Raw genomic sequence first — 24,641 nt, forward strand, 5'->3', positions numbered from 1 at the left:
GCTGAGACCCAGATTCTCACCTGCTGGCTCTGACCTCGACCCCTCCTAGGTTCTCCTGTGCTACGCAGATCTGAGGACTGAGCACAGAGGGAAGCACAGGGATCCCAGGGACCATCCAGAGTGGGAGACAGATGGAGCTCACTTGGGGACAAGGCCTCCTGGTCAGAACTGGGGCGGAGCCTATGGCTCTGAGGATGTCCAGACCAGTCCTACAATGCTTGGGCCCCAGGCAGGACAGAAACCAACCTAGAGAGCCAAAGGGTTCCCCTCCATCCTCCAGAGCTTTGGGCTGCAATATTCCAGGTGGCCACAAGATGGCAGCAGAATGCTGTGTCTGTCTCCACGCGGGAGCACTGAAGACTGTATTTTTAAAATTCATTATATTTAGCAACAGGGTCCCAGTTCTCTCCTAAAAAGCACACAGAACATTTACGTGAAGTCAGTTAAGTCCATTTGTACCTGGGATAGCCTGCCTCTCCTGGATCAGGGCCAGGGATTCAGCTGAAGCTGAGCTGAGGGCCCTGGCCCTGCCGAACCAGGCTGGGACCCTTCCCTGGGGACAGCCCTGTAACTCCCAGGCCCTCCAGGCACCTCTCCCTGTGCACAGCATCTGTATCTCTCAACAAGCTTGTGTATATCCCTTCATATTAAAGATGTACCCCGTACATCGACTCTAGGGGTGCCAGGCTGGGCCCAGCCAGCACCAGGCCATGCTGGAGACAGGCTTTGCCAAGGACAGCCAGTGGACACTGGGCCGGACTGGGAGCTCCTGGGGGGAGGACTGGGCCACCTGGAGCATCTTGAGAGCTCTGAGCACGCACTGAGTCAGATCCAGGCCTGGGGAGCATTTGGCACAGCTTCAGGTCCTCAAGGAAATGGACAAAACCAAAGGGAGTGCTCTTCCTCCCCGCCCCACCTCAGCCTCTCCTCCTGGATCAACCCCGACTGCAGGAATTTCTCCCTTGACTGTGAGTCCCCTGAATCAAAATCTGGAGATTTGAAAACATCGTTCTTTCCTTTGATGAGGATTCTCAGTGTCTGCCCAGAGCCGAGGCTCAACAGTCCTACATGTGGCTGTAGCTGAGAAATTAAGTTTCTGGATTTCAGTTTCATAAAGCCAACCCTTTTAGCTCCCTTCTGAAAATCTAACACTTTGTAATGGGTGTTGACTTAATTTGACGACTAACAGTAATTCAGGTCTTCTTTGTAAATATCCTTATGTCTACTGCCAAATCCCACACACAAAAAAAATTGTTGCCCTTTTTGTGGGATTGGAACAAGAAGAAGCCACATTAAAAAAAAAAAGTCTATGTACGTTGCAGATCTTGTTGCTTAATATCGCTAACTTCATTTGGTGAGTTTCTTAAATGGATTAGTTCAGAAAACAAGGTTATCTTTGTTGCAAAACTGGTGAGTTTCTTTGTCAGATAAGGGTTATGGAGCTCCTCATGGTCCCTGTTTTGCCTTGATTTCCAGGACGCTCAGAGTTCAAGGTAGTTAGTGATCCGTCTCATCGTCAGTCTTGAGGACCTCTCCTCCTTTGACTATTACCCTTTTAATTTTGTTGTATTAGTATTTTGTGTGTGTGTGTATGTTTTCTAATACTAGACAGCCCCAGTGCCTTTTGTGAAAGCAAGCAAGTCTGCTTCTGGGACTTAATCAGTGGAAAGGGATGAGTAAACCATGATGTAACCCTTCTGTGGGGACAGAGGGCGTTCGGGTCGCACTCCTTAAAATCTGAGGGTGGAGTGCGCTAATTCAGAGCCACTGTGCCGAGGGGCGGCACCGTCCCACTTGCTGCTCCGGCTCCTGCCCGGGCTGAGCCCTACATCTCCTCCCCGGCAGGAGAGAATTTCGGAGTCCACCCAGAGAGAGGGTCGTTGGTCCTTGGTGTTTGAGACACCCAGCTTGAGGACAGCTGGGGTGAAGTGTTGTTGTCACGTAGGTAGCCCGTAGTGAGGTCTTGATGTGAGAAGGTCGCTGATGGTCTCAGATGGTCTCCTCAGCACCAAGTTAGGGGCATGGCAGGTGAGGAAGATGATGTGGAATCAGATATTTACCCAACCGCTAAATAAGGAGTGGTTTTTACATTTAAAAAAACCAGAGAAGAGGGGCACCTGGGTGGCTCAGTCAGTTAAGCATCTAACTTTTTTTTTTTTTTTAAAGATTTTATTTATTTGACACAGAGAGAGAGAGAGATCACAAGCAGGCAGAGAGGCAGGCAGAGAGAGAGAGAGGGGAGGAAGCAGGCTCCCTGCAGAGCAGAGAACCCCACGCGGGGCTCGATCCCAGGACCCCGGGATCATGACCCAAGCCAAAGGCAGAGGCTTTAACCCACTGAGCCACCCAGGCTCCCGGAGCATCTTACTTTTGATGTTGCCCCAGGTCATGGGTCTAAGGGTCATGAGATGGAGCCCCGTATTGAGCTCCACACTGGACAGGGAGCCTGCTTCCTAGTCTCTCTCCCCCTCTCTTAAAAAAATAAGTAGGGGCACTTGGGTGGCTCAGCGGGTTGACCTCAGCTCAGGTCATGACCTTCAGCTCAGGTCATGATCTCAGGGTCCTTCCGGCATCAGGCTCTCTGCTCAGCAGGGAGCCTGCTTCCCCCTCCTCTCTGCCTCTCTGCCTACTTGTGATCTCTATCAAAAAAAAATAAATAAAATCCTTAAAAAAAAAAAAACAGAAGAAATGACAAAGCCTAAATTTATAAACATTTGTAGAAAAATATACACCTACCAGCAAAAAGGGGACAAAGGAACAACTTCATAATAATAATTTTTTTTTAAATGCAGAATAAGCCAACAATGCAGTTCCATTTATTTTAGTCAAAGAAAGCAAACCAAGTCTTTAAGTGTCCGGCGCTGGCAGCCGTGTGGCAAAACTGACTTTCCATGGTGCTCATGGGGTAAATTAATCCGACCCTTTTAGAAAGCCTCTTGGAGAGTTATTCTGAGAATTTTTAGAATATTTATAACTTTGACCCAGAAATTCTTCTTCTGGGACTCTGCTATGAAAATAATCCATCCTATGGAAAGGACTCCTTGCAGAAAGATGTTCATGGTGAAACTGTTTTTGTCATTTAAAATAAATATCTGGTCACACAGATGTCACAAAATGGAATATGACATATTTAAAATAATGCTTTTCATGACTGTAGATAAGACAAATGCTTAGAAGATGATGCTACTTATGTAAATAAGACCCTTTAAATGTAGTTTTATTTATAGATCTGTGACTTCAAGGGAACAGAATGAAAAGTTGGTTGTTCTTGGGTTAGGGTAATGAGAAAACTGTTTTGGTTTTTTGCTTTTTTTGACCTGTTTTTCAAAATCATAATGTTTTGTTACTTTTCTAATGGAAAAAAAAAACATAGCTTTTTATTTTAAAGGAACATAGAAGAGAACGAAAAAGGTGGGCAGGTGCATGCTTACTGGGTGTTTCGAGCCGGACCAGTAAGGTTAGGGAAAAAAATGGGATGGGGTCCAAGAGAAGCTTACTCTGTTTTTATTTTGTCAGGCTAAGGACATCTAAAAATGATAAACATGATCTGCTACCAATGTAATTTAATAACTAATAATTTAATAAAGGAAAGGCCATTTGAACAAAAAATAGGATGGACAGATTTTGCCATTGTGTCCTGGTTTCCTCGTTTTGAGGAGGACCTTGAGGGCTGGCTCTGGCTCTGGGGTCAGGGTTTGGGACCCTTCTCCCCCCAAAAGCCAGGCCAGGACTCTGCAACACCCCTGCCCCCCACACACAGCCACCCTCGCGGGCCCCAAGTCCCCCAAGCAGCAACTCCAGCCTGGCTGGCGTTCCCAAAGGCCACATCGAAGAGGTTGGTGCCGTTTCGTGAATTCCAGAGAGCAACTGGTTCTTACTGGGGAGTTCCTGCTCGCCAGCTGGTGGCTGTTCTCTGCGCAGAACAGAAGCGAAGGGAACCGGAAGAGAAGCACAGGGCTTCCCAGCAGGGAGTGAGCCGGGGATGAAGATGTTACCACCGCTCCGCCACGGTTGTCGGTGTATTTTAGCTTTTAGACAAATTGAGTAAAAATCAGCCACCGCTGAAATGGTGGTGTCTCGCACAAAGAGAGGCCGGGATTCGTCTCTCTCCGCAGAGCCCTCTGTGTCTTCCCTGCGATTCTCACACCTAGCCGAGCGCCCCTACGAAGCCCCGGGCAAGCTTTCCAGAAGCACAGAGACCAAGATGCTAATTCTAGGTCCGGGTGGGGTAAAAAAATTCTGCAGGTGATTCCAGTGCCTCCCAGCTCTGAGGACAGGCACAGAGAGCTCTCGAGAATGTTTGGGCAGGCCTGGTAGGTGTGTGAATGAGGACACGGATGGGACTTTGTTTCTCTTTTATTTATTCATTCGGTCACATATTGAGCACATCTCACTCCATCCCGGCCTGGAGGACGCTCGGCTGGGGTTTATAGGTCTCCGACGTGCTGGGGGGGATGCGAATGGCCTCCGGGTGGACGTGCTTTCTAGGCCCAGCGTTGTCCAGCCCTCGCAGTTCTGGAAAGCCTTCCTGGGGCAGCGCCCCTGGGAAGGCCTGACTCAGGCCTCCTGCCCTCAGCCTGGCGCCGCCTCTCCCGGCCACGAAGCTGGCGGTGGGGGAGTTCGGTAGCCCCGGCGGGGGTGCCTGGCGTGGTGTGTCACTCATCCTTTTCTCTGGCTATCAAAGGTGCAGATAATTAATAAGAAGCTGGATCTTAGCAACGTCCAGTCCAAGTGTGGCTCAAAGGATAATATCAAACACGTGCCAGGAGGCGGCAGTGTGAGTACTTTCACACTTTCCCCGCACCCCACTGCTGTTTGTAAGAGGCAGCGTGGGTGTAGATGCTCGCGAGACATTGCAGAGAATAAACCATTCCCCGGTTCAAGGTCAACCTGTGTCCCCAATACCCGTAGCCCGGGCTCCCCACACTGTGCCCACTGTTCTGGGGAGCCTAGGCTGCCCCAGCACTGGTGGGTCCCCTGGCCAGTGCAGGCTGCCGGGGCGGGAAAGGGCAGATGACCCTGCTCGCCAGCTGGTGACTCTCTGTCCCAGACCAGAGACCGGGTCCTCACCCTGTAACACCCTGGGCAGGGGGGCGCCACCCACCATCCAGCACAGGTCCCTGGAAGCCCCACAGCCCGCGGGAGGTTGGGCCGAAGGTGGTGGCACCCAAGTCTGGGCTCGGTCCCCTCCTCCCCTGTGACGGTGGCAGGTTCACCTTGACAGCCCCAGGGACAGCTGGCCCGCCTGGGCTGACAAGCAGACGGCAGAATCTTCCTGTCCTGCTTCGGGCCAAGAGACGTGCGTCCAGTCTCTGTTAATGTTTGCACCCCGCATTTGCAAGGCACGAGCAGGTCCCCAAGCCTGGGCTCAGGCTACACACAGCCCCACCCCTGGCTGAGCCATCAGGTGCAAAAGAGCCCAAAACAGTGCCCCAGGGGACCCTGCCTCAGGCGGGCGGGGCAGGCAGGCATTGCAGAAAAACGCCACTTTGTACCCTTTTCAGTCTGGCTTCCTCCAAATGTCCTGGGGGCACCGGAGTCCCCAGTGGGTGAGGACCTGAGATCTGGGGTTGGCATCCTCACCGCTCACCCACCCACTCTGTCAACTCTGCCGACCCCCTCCAGCCTCTCGGTGGCCACACACAGTAGGGACGTCCAGAGGAAGGGCACCCCTTCTCCCCGGCCCCCTCCCCTGCCACTCGGTTAACTGGCAGCCAACCTTTAAACCCATCTCAGCGGGAGGCCCAAGCCCCTTTGAGGTCCCCCCTCCCTGGGTCCGGGAGCTGGGATCTCACTCCCGGCTAGTGGAGCCTGGGGAATGGTGGCAGCCCCTGGCCAGCGCTCTCTCCAGAACATACCCAGCCCGGGCCGCACCCCTGTGTCCAGCAAACCCCCACCCCTACCCCCACCCCGAGGTTTATTCTTGCAATGTGCCGCTGTCCCCACCCTGAGCACCCGGACCCCGCCGCTGGTCCCGGGACTAGCGTGTGCTTCCCACCGCTGCTGCATGACGCTTCGGTAACGCTTCCTCACTGGTGTCTGCTCCATGTCCCCTCTGTGTCCCCGGTCCTTGCGCTCCGGTCCCATTGCTCCCAGAAGCCAAGGGAAGGTGTGGGGACTGCCCACGCCCCTGGGCTCCAGGTGGCAGCTTTGACTTCTGGAGTGCTGGTGTTGCTGCAGACGAGGGCTCTGGCCCGGGGAGGAAGGCTCTCTGTGTGACACCAGTCTGGTCAGCTGGTGGCAGGTGTGCGGGGACAGCCAAGGCTGTGGGGCCCAGGGGGCCACAGACAGCAGACCGCTCCTCCGGGTCTGAGTTCTGGGGAGATTGTAGCTTCCTACAGCTGCTGGCTGTGCCCAGAACCTCCGGAGCCTTGCTGGGGGGCACCCCCTGTCTGACCTGCGCTCCCTGCCTGCCTGTGGCTCACCTGTAGGAGCTGGCAGAGAGCCCAGGACTTCTCAGGCTGGCCTTGAGCACTGGTTTGCAGTAAGGGCTTCACAGAAATCTCTTCTCCTGATGGATGGTGGCTGGGGGGCTCCAAGCAGCTTCCTGTGTTCTGGGGGTGCTAGACGGCTGGCCTGGGCCCCCGCCTCTGGCGGGCTGCCCTCCCTTCCCGAGCCTGGTGGTGACTTCCCAGCGGGCAGACTCCGCTCCTTGTCCATGTTGCGACCCTCCCCACCTCCCGGCTGGCTCTGGACTCCACTCCCAGGCCTGGCCTCCTCCCTCTCTTGGCCTCCAGTCCGCCTGGCCTGGCCTCCTGCCCTCAAGCAGTCCTTTCCCTCTGCCTGTCCAGGTTCCTCCGCCTCCCTGCCCCCCTGTTCCCTGGTCCAGGCCGGGAGGGGCTCCTTCCCAGCCTCTCGGCGCCCCGTGCAGCACGCGCCGCTCCCAGACCTGACTCCCTCAGAATCGTCCCCCCCCCCGCCCCGGGGCTCACCCTCCCAGGCGTGGCTGCCACCCTGTGCCCCACCCCCAGCCTCACTCCGCACACCCCACACAGGCCAGGGGCACCTGTCAGCCCCGCTCAACTCGCCATCAATAAATGGCAATTGCCAGCACGATTTTCATTCACTAAAATAATTTGGAATCATTCCAGATGATTTAGACAGAAGTAGATCTCCTTCTGGTTCTCTGGCTCCAGGCCATCTCTCCCCTGGGTCACCCCAGGGGCAAGGAGTGGGAGGCAACTCCCCACTCCACGGTGACTGGCCTCTTGTACCCACAGGTGACCTCACACTGGTGGCTGCTGGCAGCTTTAGGAAGTGTCCGTCAGTGACCATCCAGGGATTCCCTCCTCCCCTGCCATGGCTATGGGGGGTGCTGTGGGCGTGTCTCCTCCAGGGAACTGTTCCTTGGGCTGGGACTGGTGGCTCACTCAGGAGCTGTCACCCGCTCTGGAGGGCAAGCCACATGCTGGGCCCTCAGCTGGTTCTGAGGAGCCCCGAGGCCTCCCCCTACCTGTGTGTGTCCCAGCGGGTCCCTGTGCCTCCTGGCCATCTCCTATCGCTTTGCTCCCTGGGCTACAGAACCCAAATGTCCAGGACACTGTGTACCCAGGTGCCGGCCGGCTCTGGGTCCTGCTTGCTGACTGTCAACGCTCCCGCTGCGGTGCTGGGATTTGTGGGAGGCTGTCCTGGGAGCAAGTCCCCCACCGAGCCTGCTCTGCCCACTCCTCTCTGAGGCTCAGCCACCAGCAGACCCGGCTTCCCTGCTTTTGCAACAAGATTTTCTAAATGTCGCACACACGGATCGCGCAGATCCCTTCTGCTTTGTCCCCACTTACTGTGGTGTCTGTGTCACGTCAGGGAAGAGTGACTCTTTGAAACCAGCGGTGTGGGCTCTGCCCCGTGACAGAGGCTCCCTGTGTCCCCCTGAGGGACGAGAGCACTCCGGTCCCACTGTTATTTTGTGAAGACCCGGCTCCCCCCGTATGGGGCAGGGTTGGCAGAAGTCTGAAGATGCAGCTTCCCACCATGACGAGGGGTGTGTTCCTCGGGGCGCCAGGAAGCACAGTCCCAGCAGGGCCCGGTCTGCCGGACACAGCTGCTTGTCAGGGTGTGCCGCCCACAGTGAAATCATCCTGTTTTATTCTCTGTCTCTCGCTCATCGTCTCACCTCCAGGTGCAGATAGTGTACAAGCCAGTGGACCTGAGCAAGGTGACCTCCAAGTGCGGCTCGTTAGGCAACATCCATCATAAGCCAGGTAGCCCCTACAGAAGGCGGGAGGGTCGGGGATGGGGTCAGGACTGGCTGAGGGGTGCCTTCTCCTGAAGTGGCTGGGAGGGACGGAGGGGAGGGGCTGGCCAGGGGGACATTGGAAGTGGAACTTGCTGGGCCCCAGGAGAGCCGGCTGCCCTGTCTCGCTCCTGCGTGGGGTGCTGTGCTGGCTAAGGCAACTCGAGGAGAGAGGGCAGAGGCTGGTCCTGACTCCAGCTTGTGGTTCTCTGAACAGGTGCACATAGGGCCTCTGGAGCTGGGGGAGGGCCTGATCTGGCTCCCGGAGGCTGGCTTGTGTGGTCCCCAGCCCACGTGGGGGGCCACTTCACCAGCCCTTGCCACGCTCCCGCTGTGACTTTGTTTCAACAGATAGTACTGCTGGGGCTCTGCCACGCTTGCCTTTCCCCTCCCCGTCCCACACCATGTAGAAGCCAGAGTTAGTAGCTGTAGATCTCTCTGCGATGGGGGGACTGTTCTAGACCTGCTCTGTTCCGTCGGATAGCCACCAGCCACGTGTGGCTGTTGAGCCCTGGAAATGTGGCTAGTGCATTTGATGAAATGAAAAATTTTTTTAAATTAAAATGTAAGTAGCTACACATGGCTGATGGCTACCGTCTTGACCAGCGCTGATGTGGACGGTTTTCTCCCGGTGAAAACCGTTCCTCGCCTGGGGCCGCCATCCTCCCATGCGGGGAGCTGCTTTCTCGGGTGGCTTTATCCTTTCTCCAGAAAGGAACGGCATCAGTCACTTCCCCAGGCCGTGTCCACCATGCTTGGGCTCGGCCCTGAGCATCCAAGGAAGGAGAAGGGTCCGGGCCCTGGTTTGGTTAGGATGCGTTTCACCATTTAGTTTCATTCGAAGAGCTTGTTCCTTTCGGGACATTGGCATAGAAAGACTTCACTCTCTGCAAGCTTAGAGTGCGGAGCCGTTCCTCCCGGACTGAGCTGTCCGAGACCTGTGCGGTAACAGAGGAGGAAGCATTTGTTGAGCGAATATTGGATGCCCACCGTGATGAGAGAAATGCAGCAAGCTGGCATCAGGCCCTTTGGAAGGGCTTACCTGGGCCCCAAGCACCTTCTAATTGAAGGGTAGTCCTACCCCCTCGGAGAGGCGGGCGTCTTCCCGGCATCACGCGCTCTGCCCTCCTTCAAGGAGCCGTGCCCCATGTGCCTTGTTTCAGGAGGCGGCCAGGTGGAAGTCAAGTCGGAGAAGCTGGACTTCAAGGACAGAGTCCAGTCGAAGATTGGGTCCCTGGACAACATCACCCACGTCCCTGGCGGAGGGAATAAAAAGGTAAGCCGGGCAGGGCGGGGAGGAGGCTGCACTTGGATGTGGCCATGAACGCTTTCGCAGCCTGGTCCCGTTCTCCAGAGGAGGAAAGCCGAGGGGCCTGTCTTGGTCGGCTTGATGGGGATTCTCAGCAGGACAGTGATTGCCAGATTTGATGTCCCCCCGCCCTCCCCCCAGACTCTGATGGGTCTCAGGGGCCGCCTGGGCACCTGGAGTTTCGAAAGCTCCCAGAGGATTTGTCTGTGCCCTTGAAGGTGAGAGCCGCAGTCCTCGGCGACAGCAGTCGGCCGGCGGCTGGCAAGCATCCGCGCAAGGAGGCAGGGGCCCCAGAGCCCGCCCCAGCGCACCATGAACAAGTCATGGGAACATAACCTAATTTTCTAAATGGGTCACTAGGCAGTTAGAGCAAAACAATGCTGCTGAAATCCAGGTTCCTGCAGAGCACCTGCCTGTCTGGCACAGAAATGTCCGCGGGGAGGCTGCTGGCCCGAGATCTCGGCGATCCCTGCAGTTTCTCGAGTCTCCGGGTCTCGCTGTGTGAGTGTGGGGGAGGGGGACACGAGGATGCGTGTGGCCCTGAGCGGGCTTCTGCTGGGGGCGTCACAGGATGTGGGCTCGTGGCTGCCCTTTTCCTCTTTTGCAGAAATGCAGCCAAAACGCCCTCTGGGGGGTTCCCACGCATGCCCGCCGTGAAGTTCTGGAAACGGCTCTTCTACCAGTTTATAGCGCCTCCCAGCAGCTGACAGAGCTGTGGGGGAAGAGAAGGGGGGGTTCCAGAATGGGCACAGACTCTGAGACCTAGCCCAGCATTGAGAAAGTGTGCTGCCCAAGGTGGCTCGGCTGGTTGGACATGGCAGCCGGGAGTCGGCTGAGCCAGTCGCCCCCCACCCCCGCCCCTCATCCCCCCCGTGCCTCCTGGGTCAGCACTGGGCCTTCTCGATAGACACACCCCATGTTGTGTTTGAGGGGAAGGCCCTACGGTACAGTTTTGTAGAAGCACCTCCTGGGATGGTCTTAAAGCAGAGGCTGCAAACTCAGGCCTGCCCCTCCCTGGGTTAAGGCCTTGGTGACTCCCTGGGTGAGGGAAGGTCTCCGCCCACCCCTGGAAGCTTCTGGGTCCTGAGCAAAGCTCTGGGCTTGACTCTGCTTGGAGGTGTGACCCTGGGCAGGATGGGCCAGGGTTCTGCACACATTTCTCCATCAGCAAAATGGACAGAAATAGCCACATCCCAGGGTGGTGGGGAGACCCAGATGAGACCATGTTCTGGAAGGTTCCGGGTATTTGTAGCCATCTAAGAATGTGAGTCCGAGTCAGGCCTGAGTGTGAACTTATTTTAACTCACCTCTGTGCAGGCTCAGAAGGATGGGCCTGGCCCCCCACCCAGAAGACACTGTCCTGATCGGACTCAGGCCCCCACTTCCTGATGTGATGAGCAAAACTGCTAATGAGCAGTGGAACACAGGGCCCCTGACGCCTGAGCCCCTTCCAGTTTGGGAGATTTGGGGACATTCCCAGGACCCTATCGCTTTTCCTTCAAGACTCTACCATTAATGCTCTTATCAAAGGTTATGTCCCAACAGCCTTTCAAATACCGTGATAGGGAAGGGCTGTTTTTGCAAAGCACTGCACCAAAATGGACAAGATACCCGTAGAGCGTAAATGGGAGCCTGGCTTTTTGCTAAACCCACATTCATGCCCCCTACAACGGGGGCTCTTCACCCCCGGGGCCGAGGACTCCTGAAATTGTGCAGAGGAATTGTGGGTGGGCGAGCACATGCCCGTGTGTACATTTTCCTGGCTTCACCAGATGGACAACGGTCCCAGGGCCCAGAAGAGCAGGGAATTCCTGTGTCCACCACGTCAGGACTCCTCAGGGATGATTATGAGCTGCTCATGTCTCTAGCAGATGCTTTGAGTGTCCCGGGTCTCCTGTGGAGCAAAGACCTCTGGGCCTCTGGCTATGTTCCTGTTTCTGTACTTGACAAAGAACTTCAACATGGCAGGATTTCTAGCCCACCTGCCAGTGCTGCCCACAGCTGCTGCCTCCAACCCCCCCCTCCAACCCCCATCACCGGCGATGGGGAGGAATGTGTGTGGCTCGTGGCTGGCCAGCAGTGACTCTGGTGGTGTGCCTTACTCACCTCTGGCTTCTCCTTCATGCCTTTTTTTTTTTTTTTTAAGATTATCTTTATTTATTTGAGAGAGAGAGAGAGGCAGGGGGTAGGGGTAGAGGGAGAAGCAGACCCCCTGCTGAGGAGGGAGCCCAATGTGGGGGCTGGATCCCAGGACTCTGGGTTCATGCAGACTCTCAACCGACTGAGCCACCCAGGCGCCCCTCCTTCATGCTCTCATTTGCAGCTTGTTAGTATCTATTAAAATCAAATGCACTTGGCTTTGGACCTTCCAGCCATTCTGCTCCTAGGATGCATCTCCCCGTGTGTGAAATGCCGTGCACAGGCCGGTACTCGGACAAGCGTTGTGATCAGCAAGGACGCGGGAACAGTGCGAAAACCCGCGCTCTGGGGAGCAGCTGCATTTTCGTAGAGGACGGTAGAATGATCCGCGGGACAAGCATCGGGGAAGCCAGGGGCCGATAATGGAAGTTATTAGGCCAAGAGACTGAAGCGTAAAGCATGTGATATTGTCACTCTGTGTATTAAATACACAGACACACGTCTCATAGATCACGTTTGTGCATCTGTGGGAATTTCTGGAAGGACACACAAGACACGAACGATGGTCACTGCGTCTGGAGAAGGGAAGCGGGTGGCACACAGGCAGCTGTGTGCAGGTGTCCCCTCTGGAAAGGAGATCACACCGCCCCGGCAGCCACCACCACGGCTCCCTTCCCCCTCCTGAGCCCGTAGGCAGGCCCAGGCTTGCCCCCCTTTCCGGGGCTTCGCTCACCCTCGCGCTCCTCCTCTCTTGCAGATCGAAACCCACAAGCTGACCTTCCGCGAGAACGCCAAAGCCAAGACCGACCACGGGGCGGAGATCGTGTACAAGTCGCCCGTGGTGTCTGGGGACACATCTCCGCGGCACCTGAGCAACGTGTCCTCCACGGGCAGCATCGACATGGTAGACTCGCCCCAGCTCGCCACGCTAGCCGACGAAGTGTCCGCCTCCCTGGCCAAGCAGGGTTTGTGATCAGGCCCCCGGGGCGGTCAATAATCGTGGAGAGACGAGAGTGTGGAAAAAAAAAGAATGATCTGGCCCTTCGCCCTCTGCCCTCCCCCAGCTGCTCCTCACAGACCAGTTAATCGGTTAAGCACTTAACCTGCTTTTGTCACTCGGCTCTGGCTCGGGACTTCAAAATCAGTGACGGGAAAAAGAGCAAATTTCATCTTTCCAAATTGATGGGTGGGCTCATAATAATAAAATATTTTTTAAAAACATTTCAAAAGATGGCCACACCCGACATTTCCTTGGGCAATTCCTTTCGATTCTTTTTTTTTCCCCTCTGAGTAGAAGAGGGTGGAGAGGCTCTGCAAGCTGCTTCTGGGGCATCTCGAGGGACTGGGGCGTCCCCTCTCTGCCCCATCCTGGGGGTGTCACAGAGGCAGCGGCAGCAACAAAGGATTTGAAACCGGGTTCCATGTTGGAGCTGTGGACGATGTCAACCTTGTAGGGGGGGAGGGGAGGGAAGGGGAGCCCCGGGAGAGCCGGTGGGGGGAGGGGGCAGGGCAGAAGGGAGAACATGGGAGGGGCTGACAGGGGCTTGGTGGGGAGGAGCCGCTGCCCTCGGCCAGGAAGGGCAGCAGGAAGGACAAACTGCAAACTTGGACCAAGTGGCCTCCTGTGCTTGGTGGCCCCGGGCCTGCTGTGGGTCAGTGTGCCACCCTCTGGAGCAAGACTCTGGTCCTTCCCCTATACCACGAAGGGACGCTGGTGGGAGGAGGTGGCCATTTGGCGGGAGGGTGGCACCTTGCGGATCACTTCCTCGAAGACTGACCTTGATGTCCCCAGTGCTGGCCTCTTTCTCCCTCCCTACAGGGTGGGGGTCCTGAGCTGAGGGGCTCCCCTTGGCCCCACGGAAACCCTGTTTTATTGAGTTCTGAAGGTTGGAACTGCAGCCACGATTTTGGCCACCTCACCGATCTGGGACTTTAGGGCTAACCGGTTCTCTTTGTAAGGACTCGTGCCTCCTGGGGGCATCCGCCTGCTCCCCAGCCTGGGCCTCTGGCATCTCTGGGTGTGCGGGGCTCCGGTGGCTGGGTCCTGAGCCTCCTGTCCCTCCCACGGCCACTGCAGCCACCTGTCTCCCCCACCCCCCACCACCCGCCATGCTCGTGTGTCTGCTGTGCAGAGCCCAGTCACTGCCTGTCCCCCTCATCGTGTCACAATGTCCCGAGTCCCCAGCCTCACCACGCCCCTTCTCAGCAATGGACGTTGTTCAGATGCGGGAGGCACCTGCTCTCATCTGAGGGGTGTGAGTGAGTGGAGGCAAAGCCCGGGCCCACGGTGAGACCTCGGTCTCTTGGTTTAAGCTCTGCTCACCAACTGGTGTGTCCCCCACGAACCTGATGACCTTCCTCAGTTCCTTTCCCCCACCTCTCCTCATAGACGTGAGCCCAGGTGGGCTCAGGGAGGACCCGGGATGTTTTTGCCTTGTTTACTTGGAGAGCCTTTTCCTCCATGAGGGTCTGTCCCCCTTCCTGAGCTGAGCTGGCCGCAGGCTGGCTGTCCCGGTTCCAGAGGTGGCACCAGGACAGGCAGGTGAGGCCCCCTGGGCAGAACCACACCACACCCCGCCCCCCCCAACTTCCACCCAAGCTCACGACTGCCAGCCTCTGAGAAACCCCCGCCACCGCCCGACCCCCGTGCGGACCCCCAGAAGGGGAGCACATCCCCTCGGAAACGGTCTGTCCCCCCGGCCCAGCTGGAAGCAGTGCCGACCGTCTGTCCTGCTGGAGCAGCTGAACATATACATAGATGTCGCCTTTCCCTCCCCGTCTGCATCCTGTCGCCTTGTAGTCGGATCTGTTTATGCTTGGATTCACAGAGTGACTATGATCCATGAAAAGGAAAAAAAAAAGGACGCATGTATCTTGAAATGCTTGTGAAGAGGTTTCTACCCCACCCCTTGGGGGTCCTAGATGTCTCCCCGCTACACACACACTGGGGCCCGGCTCCAGGGGACCAGTGGCTCTCTACCCTGCTGGGGCCGCCCGATTGGAAAGTCTTTCACAGCCTCTGGGACCCACAGAAGACCAGATTGTGACATCCGAGGACCCTCCGCTTCGAGGAAGGACTAGAGCACAGGACGGAAGCTACGGCGCCCCCTCGCGGCCCCTGCCGGGGTTTCCCAATGTCAGGGCGGAGAGCCGCGGATCTCCAGGCCGGCCTGGTTTGCAGCAGGAAGATGGCCCTCTCTGGTCCCAGCCAGAAGCCCCCAGCAACCCTGAGAGGGGGTCTCGGGATCCAGTTCCAGCTGGGGAGAGGGCCGCAGCCCCTCCTCAGCCCAGAATGCTGGGGCAGGCAGCCCGGGTCTCCCCACTGCATCCCCACAGCCACGGCAGGGGTTGCGCCCACCCTGGAGCAGCCCTGGAAGCCCGAGCCGCCGGACTGCAGAGGGGGGACCCGGCCCAAAGCCTCAGTCGGAGCCCCGCTTGCCCAGCACAGGGAAAGGGAACCGCCTTCATAGAAAATCGATTTAGAGAAATTCAGCAACCTCGGGCCCAGTCTCAGGCAGCCCTGGGGGCTGGGGGAGTCAAGGGCCGCCTCTCCAGGACCCAGGGCTTCGTTTGCAACCAGGTTTCCGTGCAAGGAATCATCTGGGCCCGGAACTGACCACTGTGAGGCGCTCCATCGCTTTGAGTCCCAGCTGTCCTTAGAAGGGTCCTGAGGAAGAGAAGGGAAATGCGGTTCAGAGTTGGTAGCTCATGGACACTCGGCCACTCCTTGTGGCCACAGACTCTGGCTACCCGTTCCGCAGTTGCTGAACCTGCTCTGATACCTTATTCCTAGAGCCTTGCTCAGAGGGCCCTGCAGTCTCCCTGGTGGGATGGACTACTGGGGACGGCCCAGACAGCACGGTTTAGGGTGATCGGGTCAGTGCTCGCCGGGAGACTGCAAAGGGATGCTGGCTTGTGACCTTGAATGAGGACAATCCAACCCACCCCACCCCACCCTACCCTTGCTCCAGGGCTGGGCACTCTGCCACCCTCATTGCCCCCACCTCCACGGTCAGTGTCCCTTGGGTGGGCCAGACAGGCTGTGCTGTACGCCTGGTCCCTTCGAGCCCTCCACTCACTTATCAGTAGTTCCATTTAAATTGACTTCAATGCGGAGACTGTATCCTGTTTGCTTGTCGTGCTTCTGGGGGGGGGGGGGGGGGGAGGAACCTGTAAGATAGTTACCAAGGGCAGAGGGAAGTCTTGGAGGGCAGCAGTTCAACCGCCTTGTAACCCTTTTCTTCAGATCACCCACGGTTTGCTAGAGGTCCCTGGGGTTTCACCTCTCCCCTGCCAGGTTTCCCGAGTGCAGCGGGCGGCCGGCTCGCGCTGTCTCCCACCCAGCCCAGCGCAGGCAGCAAGGCTCGTGGAGGAGCCTGGATATACAACTGCCCTCTCAGGGGGCCCCTAGGCCCCCTAGGCCCCCAGCCCTGCCTCCCGCAGACCCTGGCATCCTTCCATCTAAGCCACTGGCACCTCTGTGTCACCTTTCCCGCCAGCTCTGGCCGCGCAGCCTGCCCTCCTGGCAGCTGCAAGTGTTCCTCCTTCACCCTCTTCTATCTTGTCCCCAAGTAGACCCAACAAGGTGGGGACGAGGGCGGAGGCGGAGGTGGTCAGCCTGTCCCATCTACGGGCTTGTGGCTTTGAGACTTCTGGTTTCTCTTCAGCTTCGAAAAGGGTTACCCTGGGCACTGGCCCAGAGTCGCCCCTCCTAATGGACTTTGCCCTGTGAATTTGCAGTGTTGGACAGGACAATTTCTGGCACTTGCAAGTCCCACAATTTCTTCGGTAATTCTGAGGGTGGGGGGAGGGACATGAAACCATCTTAGCTTAGCTTCCTGTCTGTGAATGTCCCTATGGTGTACTGTGTGTTTTAACAAATGATTTACACTGATTGTTGCTGTAAAAGTGAATTTGGAAATAAAGTTATTACTGATTAAATAAGGTCTCCGTGTGTGGATTCAAATAAGAACATAATTGAGGATGTAGGATTTCCAAGTCTTTTCCCAACCCGAGAACATGGCTCTGAACAGGGAATGTCAAGGTTGCTAAAACCTGGACATCAGAATTTAACAGCTCTCTCCGGGGCCCAGGAGATGCAAGAAGAGTTCTCAGACTTGTTCTTTCTGCACGGACTCAGACCGCTGCTCGCAAACCACCCCGGTCCCACTCACAACTCCCCGCCCCTGGGGCCGAGCTCAAGAGGCTGCGCTCCCAGTCGGCCAGACCCACGCCAGCCTACTGCCACCAGACAAGCGGGGATAGTGGGGGAGATCGGTTTTGGTCCCTAGACCTGCGAGTCAGTCCAACTGAATCTGCCTTCCTCTTTCCTTTGGATCCTTACTTAGATGGGGGGGAAGAGGTCCGCTGCGTCAGGACAGGAACACCGTGTAGCCCACAAAGGAAACAAAAACAGAAAACCGTAACCCACTGAATTATTTAGTAATCAGGTCAAGGCGCTAACAAGGAACCCTTAGATCTTCATACAAAGTTGCAACTTTGTATCCACCCCCCACTCCCATCCCTGCTTGAGCCCCTGTGGGCAGAAGCTCCCACAGAAGCGACAGGGCAACTAGAGAGAAATGCCACCTCCAGACTCAGGGGCTTCTCTGCCAGGACAGGGGGCTTCCCTGGTGGCATCGACTGCACTGCCATCAGAAGGAAGAGAGTAAACAGGGATCAGGCCTGCCCACTTCCGTGTCGTGCACAAAGAGAATCCAGCACTGAGCCGCCTCAGAAAAATGATGTTACAAAGTATATATACATTCTCACTGACCCCAACCCTGGGGTGGGGGAAACCAAGAAAAAAAACAAAGCGAGAGGTGGGATCTCTCTTAAGAGTTTAACAATTTAGAATAGATATGAAATGTCATACTGCTGGTCTCACTAGGGAAAGGCAATGATCAAACGATCTATCTCTTACATCCAACAAGAAGATTATCTACGGAGATCCCCTGTCCTCTGGGTCCCCTCACCCCCCACCTCCCCCGACAACATCCTTTTCCTAGTGACCATCAGGTGACCCTGCGAGGTGCCCAGAGACAGAATGGAGACTCCCCAAGAACTGCTCGGCAGGGCAGGGGCCCGGGCTGCCACCATGGCCATGCAGAGCCAGTCCAATGTCAAGAAAGGCCTGGCAACACAACATTCTGTAACTTTTTTTTTATTATTTTTTTTCAATTTTTCCTTCCTTTTTTTTTTTTTAAGCACTAGTCTGTGCTTTGCGAACAGAATCAAGACATTAACAAAGATCAGCTTCTCTGAAGAAAAGCATTTCTATAGAACAAAGACAGCTACATGTTTCGCTGCCAATACACAGCTCAAAGCAGGAAAAGAAAATATTTACAAAATACAAGGTTTTTTTTTCCATTTTTGTTTTTGTTTTTTTTTTTTTAACAATGCTAAAAGGGTTATTCAGAATTTTCAACCTTATAAATAGAAGAAGCACTTTATGCATAGGGATATGGTGCATTATTGTTTTTTTAAAGAAACAATGACAAACCCTTTAACTTGCAAACAGAATCGAAAAAAAAAATCACTAATGTTGAAAATTGTGAAAAAACCCCAACCATTAAGCAGTTTGTCTACTATTTTTATACGATTACAAAATGGCAACAACAACAAAAAAAAATAAAAATAAAGAAGTCCTTATTGCCCCCCCTTTTGGTGATGTGGTCATACATGAGACAGGCACGTGGTTAACCACGGGGGGTGGGGAGGGAGCGATGGGAACCACAGCTGGGACCAGACAGCATTCCACAGGCAAGGGGAGCATGGAAGAGGAAAAGGTCTAACTGACACCGACAGGGAACCGGATGTGAAGGAAACGGAACTAAATGCATCTGTGACGACAGAATCATACAGGGAAGATGGCTGCTCGTGTCCCTGACCCCCCCAGTTTGCAGAGGAGTGGGAATGAAGTTAAGTAGCCCTAACCCTAACGTCACAGACAAGGACAGGTGGTAAAAACGTCCCGAGTGGAAGGACTGGTCCGTACAGGTATGTGGACAGTGTCGGGGAGCAGACGACAGGGCACGAAGGGGCAGGACGGGGACCTGAGCAGCCGCAGCTAGGTCACTGCAGTTAAGGAGTCAAAACAGAGATGACCAAATGCAGAGGAAACCCTAACTAGGTCTCCAAGATCTGGATGACAAGGGGAAGCCATTCTGTCGACTGAGAGCTTGGTGAGAACAGGTGGCAATTATGGCCATGAGGCTCTGGTGGGGGTGCTCTAGCACAGATGGCCAAGGGGGACCCAGCCAGGAGGGCCAGCGCAGGGCCAGGCTACCACCGATGGCAGGGGAGGGAAGAAGGCGGGGCCCAGAGCAAGCTGTTCTCCCCTCCCCAACCCCCTCTGCCCACCTGGCTGGTGCACCCTGCCCACAGGTGCGAGGAGAGGGGTGATCATCTAGCATCGCTAAGTCCAGTGATTCAACAGTGCAGAGGACATGCCAGGACCAGGCCAGCAGGGTCTTATCCTGAACTTCTGTTTGCCAATTGGAGGAAGTGCTCAGGTGTGTGACGACAAAACATGGAAACCAAAACCAAAACAAAACAAAAATCAAAACAAAAAAATACCAAAGTATAATCTAAATTCCTTAAATTCACTAAAAACTGTGAAAATTTCCGGCATATGATGTTTGAATATCAAACGCAGAGATTTCTGAAGCTTTAATGCCAATAGTTAGTGAGTCTGTTTAGATTCTCGTCTCCCGCTCATCTGTGAGTTGGACGCTGAGCTGTGACCGTTGTTGCCAAATGCCGACTCTTGAGGGGGACAGCAGGAGGTGAGGTGGGGGCCACCTCTGCCTCTCGGCCAGTCTTGCTGCCCGAGGTGCGCCGAGTGCAGCGGGCTGCCCGTTCCTGCGCGTCCAGCTGGTCCTCACACTCCGCCTGGGGGCTGTAGGCCAACGGGAAGGTCCGCCGTTCCCACGGCTGGACGGACTGTGGGGAGACAGACAGACTGCCACGGTGAGGAGCGAGGCCCAGCCTACATCCTGCCCCAAGGCCCTCTCCCAAAACGTGTGGACTGAAGTCCAAGACTAGTCCCTCGAGAGTTCCTAGAGTGGTCCAGGAACACCCCTCGGAGTGGGCACCCGTCCCACGGTCCCTTCAGAAGGTCACTTTTAAGTGCAGCCCCTTTAAGATGCAGAGAGGGAGGGGCATGAGAGGCAGACCCATCTTCAGGGGGTGCTGTCTCTTCCCCATTCTGTCCCCTACCCGGCCGACCCCCACGCAAAGGCAGTGTTCCTCACCTGCTCATCCAGCCCCAGTTCTGGCGTGGAACAACGGGTGTCCTCGCTGGCTAGGTGTCGCAGCGCATCCCGAGCCACAGGGGTGAGGGGGGCCGAGTGCAGTTCCGGGCTGATAGGGCTCCTCGGGGACTGACCGTGGGAGAACTCCGACAGAGAGTGGCTACTGCTGACATCAGGGGAGGCGGGCTGGGGGGTGGAGGGGTTGGCACTGCCCAGCTGAGGAGTTGTCCGGCCATCTGATGACCTGTAAGACCTGGACACCAAGGAGATTGCAAATCTAAGTGCCTGGGCGACAGGGGGATTACTTGTAGGTTGATTTTCGGGGGCTTGGGGAGGAGGCAAGAAAAGAGTATCCCAATTAGAGGAGCTGAGGTAGACGGACACAGTTCATTCCCAGGAACCATAAACCCCTCGTTACCTCCACCGCTCTGTACGGGGGCGGGTGACGCCCCGATACACAAATCTTAAGAAATGGGTGCACCTATCGTCCCAAGAGAAAAGCCAGGGCAGAATGATGCCAGGGGCCAATCTCTGGCACAGTGCTCACCAAATTCACACGGAAGGGAAAATCATCTAGGCTTTGAAAACTGTTGTCAAGGGAGAAACAAGGGCCCTAAATCTTTCTATCTGAGACTCCTGAGGGTTTCTGTGCCTTTGTTAGCCAAACGGAGACAGGGCTGGCCAGTTCTTTTGAGCAGGACCACAACCCCCCAATTCAACTGTCCCAAGGAGGGTTAACTGTGGTGAGGCCTCCGAAGTGCCTCTGGTTCAATCAACACAACCCTCAACTGGCCCCCGAACGGCCCAGCCAGCCGCCAGGCAGAGCCGGGAGATCACGCAAGTTTGCCACAACTGGACAGCGACCCTACGGCTCAGCAAGGCTCCAGCCACGTGACCCTCATACCCTCATTAGGTCCAACAAACAGCCAGGAACGTCTGCGTTTTCAGCCCTCACCAGTGGACAGACACACAGAGCAACCCAGGGGCAGTGGCAACCCCGTGGACCCAGCGCCCAACTCCCTGCCCACCCTCCCTTCCCAGGCCGGGGGACCTGTGCCTGCCCCGTCACCTGCTGCCCCGCCGCTGGGGTGGCACACTCGTGGTCCACAGCCACCGAGCCCTCTCCATCTCCTCACATTTGGCATGAAGGGCGGCGAAGGCTGCGTCAGATAGGTCTTCGACCTGCAAGAGAACAGCTTCACTGGTTCCCTCTCTCCAGGAAGCCAAGCCCAAGTAAAGCTAGAGTAATTCTAGAACCAGCCCCAGCCCTTACTGTGGGGGCTGTCCCCGTCAGGACAGGAATACAGTGAGCTTGTACTTGACACTCACGGGTCTTCAAGCCCCTAGGGTGTGTGCGCGCGTGTGTGTATAGGCATGGGTGTGCGTCCTTCCAAGAGAGAACGACCATGCTGTTACCTCCTCATTTTCTTCGTCAGGACTCCCCTTCAGAGACCGAAGATCGACCTCACGCCAGCTGCCAAAATCAAGACAGGACAAGTGTGAGAGAACAGGGCAGCCGGGCAGTTGAGTGTGTCTGTGTGAGAGCGCGCTGCCCTCTGCCTTGGTATTCCCAAGGCCTCAGAGAGGGGCCCCACAAAGGACAGACACAGGGAGCCGGCTGGGAGCTGTGACAAACAGCAGGCAAAGGAACTGTCCGCAGGGGACCACTGCCAGCCCCGGCAGACTGCTAGCCTGTGAGAGCACATACACGGGGCTGCCCACTTCTGAAGCTGTCCACAAAAGCGGGTGTGATTCCCAGGTGAAATCCTGCTTTGCTGCAGACAACGAACTCACTACTGGGAACACACTGGGCTGTCAGACAAACACGGCTACAGCCAGCATGTGGCCTGAGGTCTGGTTGGTACTCTTTATTAAGAGAACGAGAGAATGATATACAGAAAAAATTTCACTGTTATCAGGGAAGAATTTCTCTTAAAGACATGACAAACCTAAGGCTAAGACCCAAAGCTTGGGGACAAGAGGAGAAAGAGGCAGTAATGGAAGAAAAGGGCAAGAAGCCGATGAGCAAAGGCCTCTACCTGGGAGTAAGGATTTCCTTGTACTGTAGTTTCTCTACACGAGTTGTTGCAGCAACAGACATTGGGATGACAATGTTGTTAATGTCGAATGAGCTCTCTCCCCTTCTCCTCCTCACTGGCTGCTGTAAGACAAAGGTGAGTTTAAAGGGGTGCCTGGGTGGCTCAGTTGTTGGACATCTGCCTTCGGCTCGGGGCATGATGTGCAGGGTCCTGTAACTGAGCCCCACATCAGGCGCCCTGCTCCGTGGGAAGCCTGCTTCCCCCTCTCCCACTCCCCCTGCTTGGCTTCCCTCTCTTGCTGTGTCTCAGTCAAAGAAATAAGTAAAATCTTAAAAAAGACGGAAAAAAAAGAAAAAAAGTCTAAGCCCCAAAGTCGTATGTACCACTTAAAAAAGTGTATTTACAAGGGAGGCACAATTCTGCAAACGTCAAATCCGACACCTGGGACATAGAATAGGATGGCCAGCACCCGGCCACCTGCACTGAGGACGAGGTCTCCCCCTGTGACATCCTCAGGAGAGCCACCATGTGGCTCCCGAGGCTCTTCCTTCGTGGGCTCATGTGGAAGAAGACTTCTACTGAATTTTTGCAGGGGTGCTCACCTTGAGGCCTAAAGTCAGGCTGTGCTTCTGACTCCCCCACATACACTTTAACTACCCCCTCCGTTAGAGATAGCAAGGGGAAGCAGAAAGGATGACCCTATCACCCAGGCCCTAGAGGCCCCCACAGCCAATGCTTCCCTAAACCTAGTGCACCCTTAGGGTTGAGAAACGGGAGCTTCCTCATCCTGGAAAGACCTCAGGGCACAGGCTCAGCTCAATGGATCATCTAACCTTGGACGTCATGAAAGCACCTCCTTCTTGCGGATTTGAACTCTTCAGCTAAGTCTGCACCCACCATCTGCTCAGCCCTATGGGATATCCTGTCTTTTTGACTACTGGGGAAGAGTGGAGAGCTTTCTAGCTCTATCAGTGGAGCTGAGTGGAGGGAAACAGAGGAAGAGGACCTGGACCTGCCCACACAGCTCACTCCTGAAGAAGAGAGATTTGCTTCTGCAGGTTGAGAAGTTCAAATTCTTAGGGAAGAAGACTAACAAGGGCCCTGTATCAGAGGACAAGGTGAGCATCTACAGCAGCTCGGAGGCCAAAGAAGGAATACAGGATGGAGCTGAAGGCCTTGGTTGGTTTCTCGGACGCAGGCAAAGTCCACCAGCTGCTTGGGCCCAGATAGCGAAGGGCCCACCCTGAAACAGACACTGGTGGCTGAGTGGAGAGGGGCCAGAGGGCAACAGTGGGATGACACATGTGCTACCATGGCAACAGCACAGCTGGAGACACCCAAGGGGCTGCATTTCAAAGCCAAGCCCCAAGTGCGATCAGCTCATGAAGCATGATGAGGAAGACACCGTTCCCTAAACTAACCACCCCACTCTCTGCTCCTGGAGGGTGATACGGGATTGATTCAACCCATCCCTTCAGGCATTCTGAGAATGCCAACAGGTGGTGCTTCCTGGGCCAGGCCTTTAGCTGCTGTCGCCCCTCATGTCAGCCCACCACAACGTCTTTTTCCATTTCCTTCTCTGTCAAATGAGGACAGATGGCCTCTACCTCACAAATTTAAGGTAAAACTGGTTAACCAGTCAAAGAGAATTCTGCAAATCTTGCCTGGGTCTAAGAGCTAAGGCTCAGTGACCTCACACCCTGAAGCCTCTACCACTGGCCCATCTCTGCTAAAAGGACACATCCCATGACTGGAAGTGTACCTCAGGGGAGCTCAAGAAAGCGCTCTCCCTGCAGCCTGGTCAAGACTGAATGTGGAGCTGGCAGAATCTTCTGGGCCTGCTGTTAGTACCTTCAAAGACAAGAGATTGGAGTGGGCTGAGGACAATACCCGTGGAGTTCTGTCTCAACATCAAGTTTTCTACTATGTATGTATGTATGTATGTATGTAAGTACGTAAGTAAGTAAATAGATAGATAGATAGATTGGTCAATAGGGCTTGAGCCCTGCCTCCCACCAGGCACTCATTGGGTCTAATTCAACTACTCTCTCCTGTTTAGAGCTAGAGGGGCAAAACAGGTGATGGGAATGGAAAGTGGTTTCTCAGAAGCAAGATGAAGAGTGCTTTGCCAAGAAGGAAAGGGGAGAAAAGGAACAAAGCATAGAAGCAAGCAAAAGGTTCTGGGATGCCTTCTCTACCAAATCAGAATCCTCAGGGATTTCCTTTTTTTTTTAAAGCCACAGGAGGTTTCTGAGGTGCCCAACAGCTTTCAGGCAGCGCTACCCCACACAACCCCCCACCCCCATTTCTCCCCCTCATTTTCGGTATCTGGCCTATCCTCCTTCTTACTATTAAATAAATCCACACTTTTAGAAAACATCAGGCAGTGAGAGCCATAAAGGTCAGTGCAGATACAAAATCTGTACTCAATAATTAATAAGAAAAAATTTCAAGCAATTCAGGCCTAAGGGAACATCCTCCAGACAAGGAGGGCCAGGAAGGGAAAGAGCGCTGAAGTCTCTCCAACTGTCAGATCTCAAGAGTTCAGACCGGAATCCTCTGGTTGACTGATATCCTCTGATGGGAAACGGAGTTTGTGATAGACACTACACACCTATTTAGACCAAAATCTGTGGGTGACAGAGGTAAAAGGGAGGAATAAAGAGGTC

The 24,641-nt window shown here is 55.2% G+C and overlaps 2 protein-coding genes across 35 annotated transcripts in view; one reads left to right on the top strand and one right to left on the bottom strand.

Moving 5' to 3' along the window:
- MAPT (microtubule associated protein tau) overlaps nt 1–16,619 on the top strand; it is a 99,056-nt gene extending 82,437 nt beyond the window's left edge. For 22 of the 30 annotated variants that reach the window (XM_045080832.1, XM_045080834.1, XM_004772432.3 and 19 more), the window contains 4 exons: nt 4,685–4,777; nt 8,117–8,198; nt 9,394–9,506; nt 12,436–16,619. In XM_045080832.1, coding sequence (XP_044936767.1) covers nt 4,685–4,777; nt 8,117–8,198; nt 9,394–9,506; nt 12,436–12,651 — 504 coding nt within the window. In that variant the 3' untranslated portion in view covers nt 12,652–16,619. The remainder of the gene's footprint in view (nt 1–4,684; nt 4,778–8,116; nt 8,199–9,393; nt 9,507–12,435) is intronic. The other 8 variants (XM_045080833.1, XM_013045904.2, XM_045080838.1 and 5 more) reach the window with 1 other exon arrangement.
- Nucleotides 16,620–17,825: 1,206 nt separating this feature from the next.
- The window catches only part of KANSL1 (KAT8 regulatory NSL complex subunit 1), a 179,374-nt gene continuing 172,558 nt past the window's right edge, over nt 17,826–24,641 (bottom strand). For all 5 annotated transcript variants that reach the window (XM_004772428.3, XM_004772427.3, XM_045080829.1 and 2 more), the window contains 5 exons: nt 21,973–22,094; nt 21,350–21,407; nt 21,003–21,115; nt 19,934–20,186; nt 17,826–19,622 (listed from right to left, as the gene is read on the bottom strand). In XM_004772428.3, the coding sequence (XP_004772485.1) occupies nt 19,395–19,622; nt 19,934–20,186; nt 21,003–21,115; nt 21,350–21,407; nt 21,973–22,094 (774 nt within the window). In that variant the 3' untranslated portion in view covers nt 17,826–19,394. The remainder of the gene's footprint in view (nt 19,623–19,933; nt 20,187–21,002; nt 21,116–21,349; nt 21,408–21,972; nt 22,095–24,641) is intronic.

Source organism: Mustela putorius, unplaced genomic scaffold, assembly GCF_011764305.1.
Source record: "Mustela putorius furo isolate JIRA1106 unplaced genomic scaffold, ASM1176430v1.1 tig00000487_pilon_pilon_pilon, whole genome shotgun sequence".
NCBI classification, from domain to species: domain Eukaryota; kingdom Metazoa; phylum Chordata; class Mammalia; order Carnivora; family Mustelidae; genus Mustela; species Mustela putorius.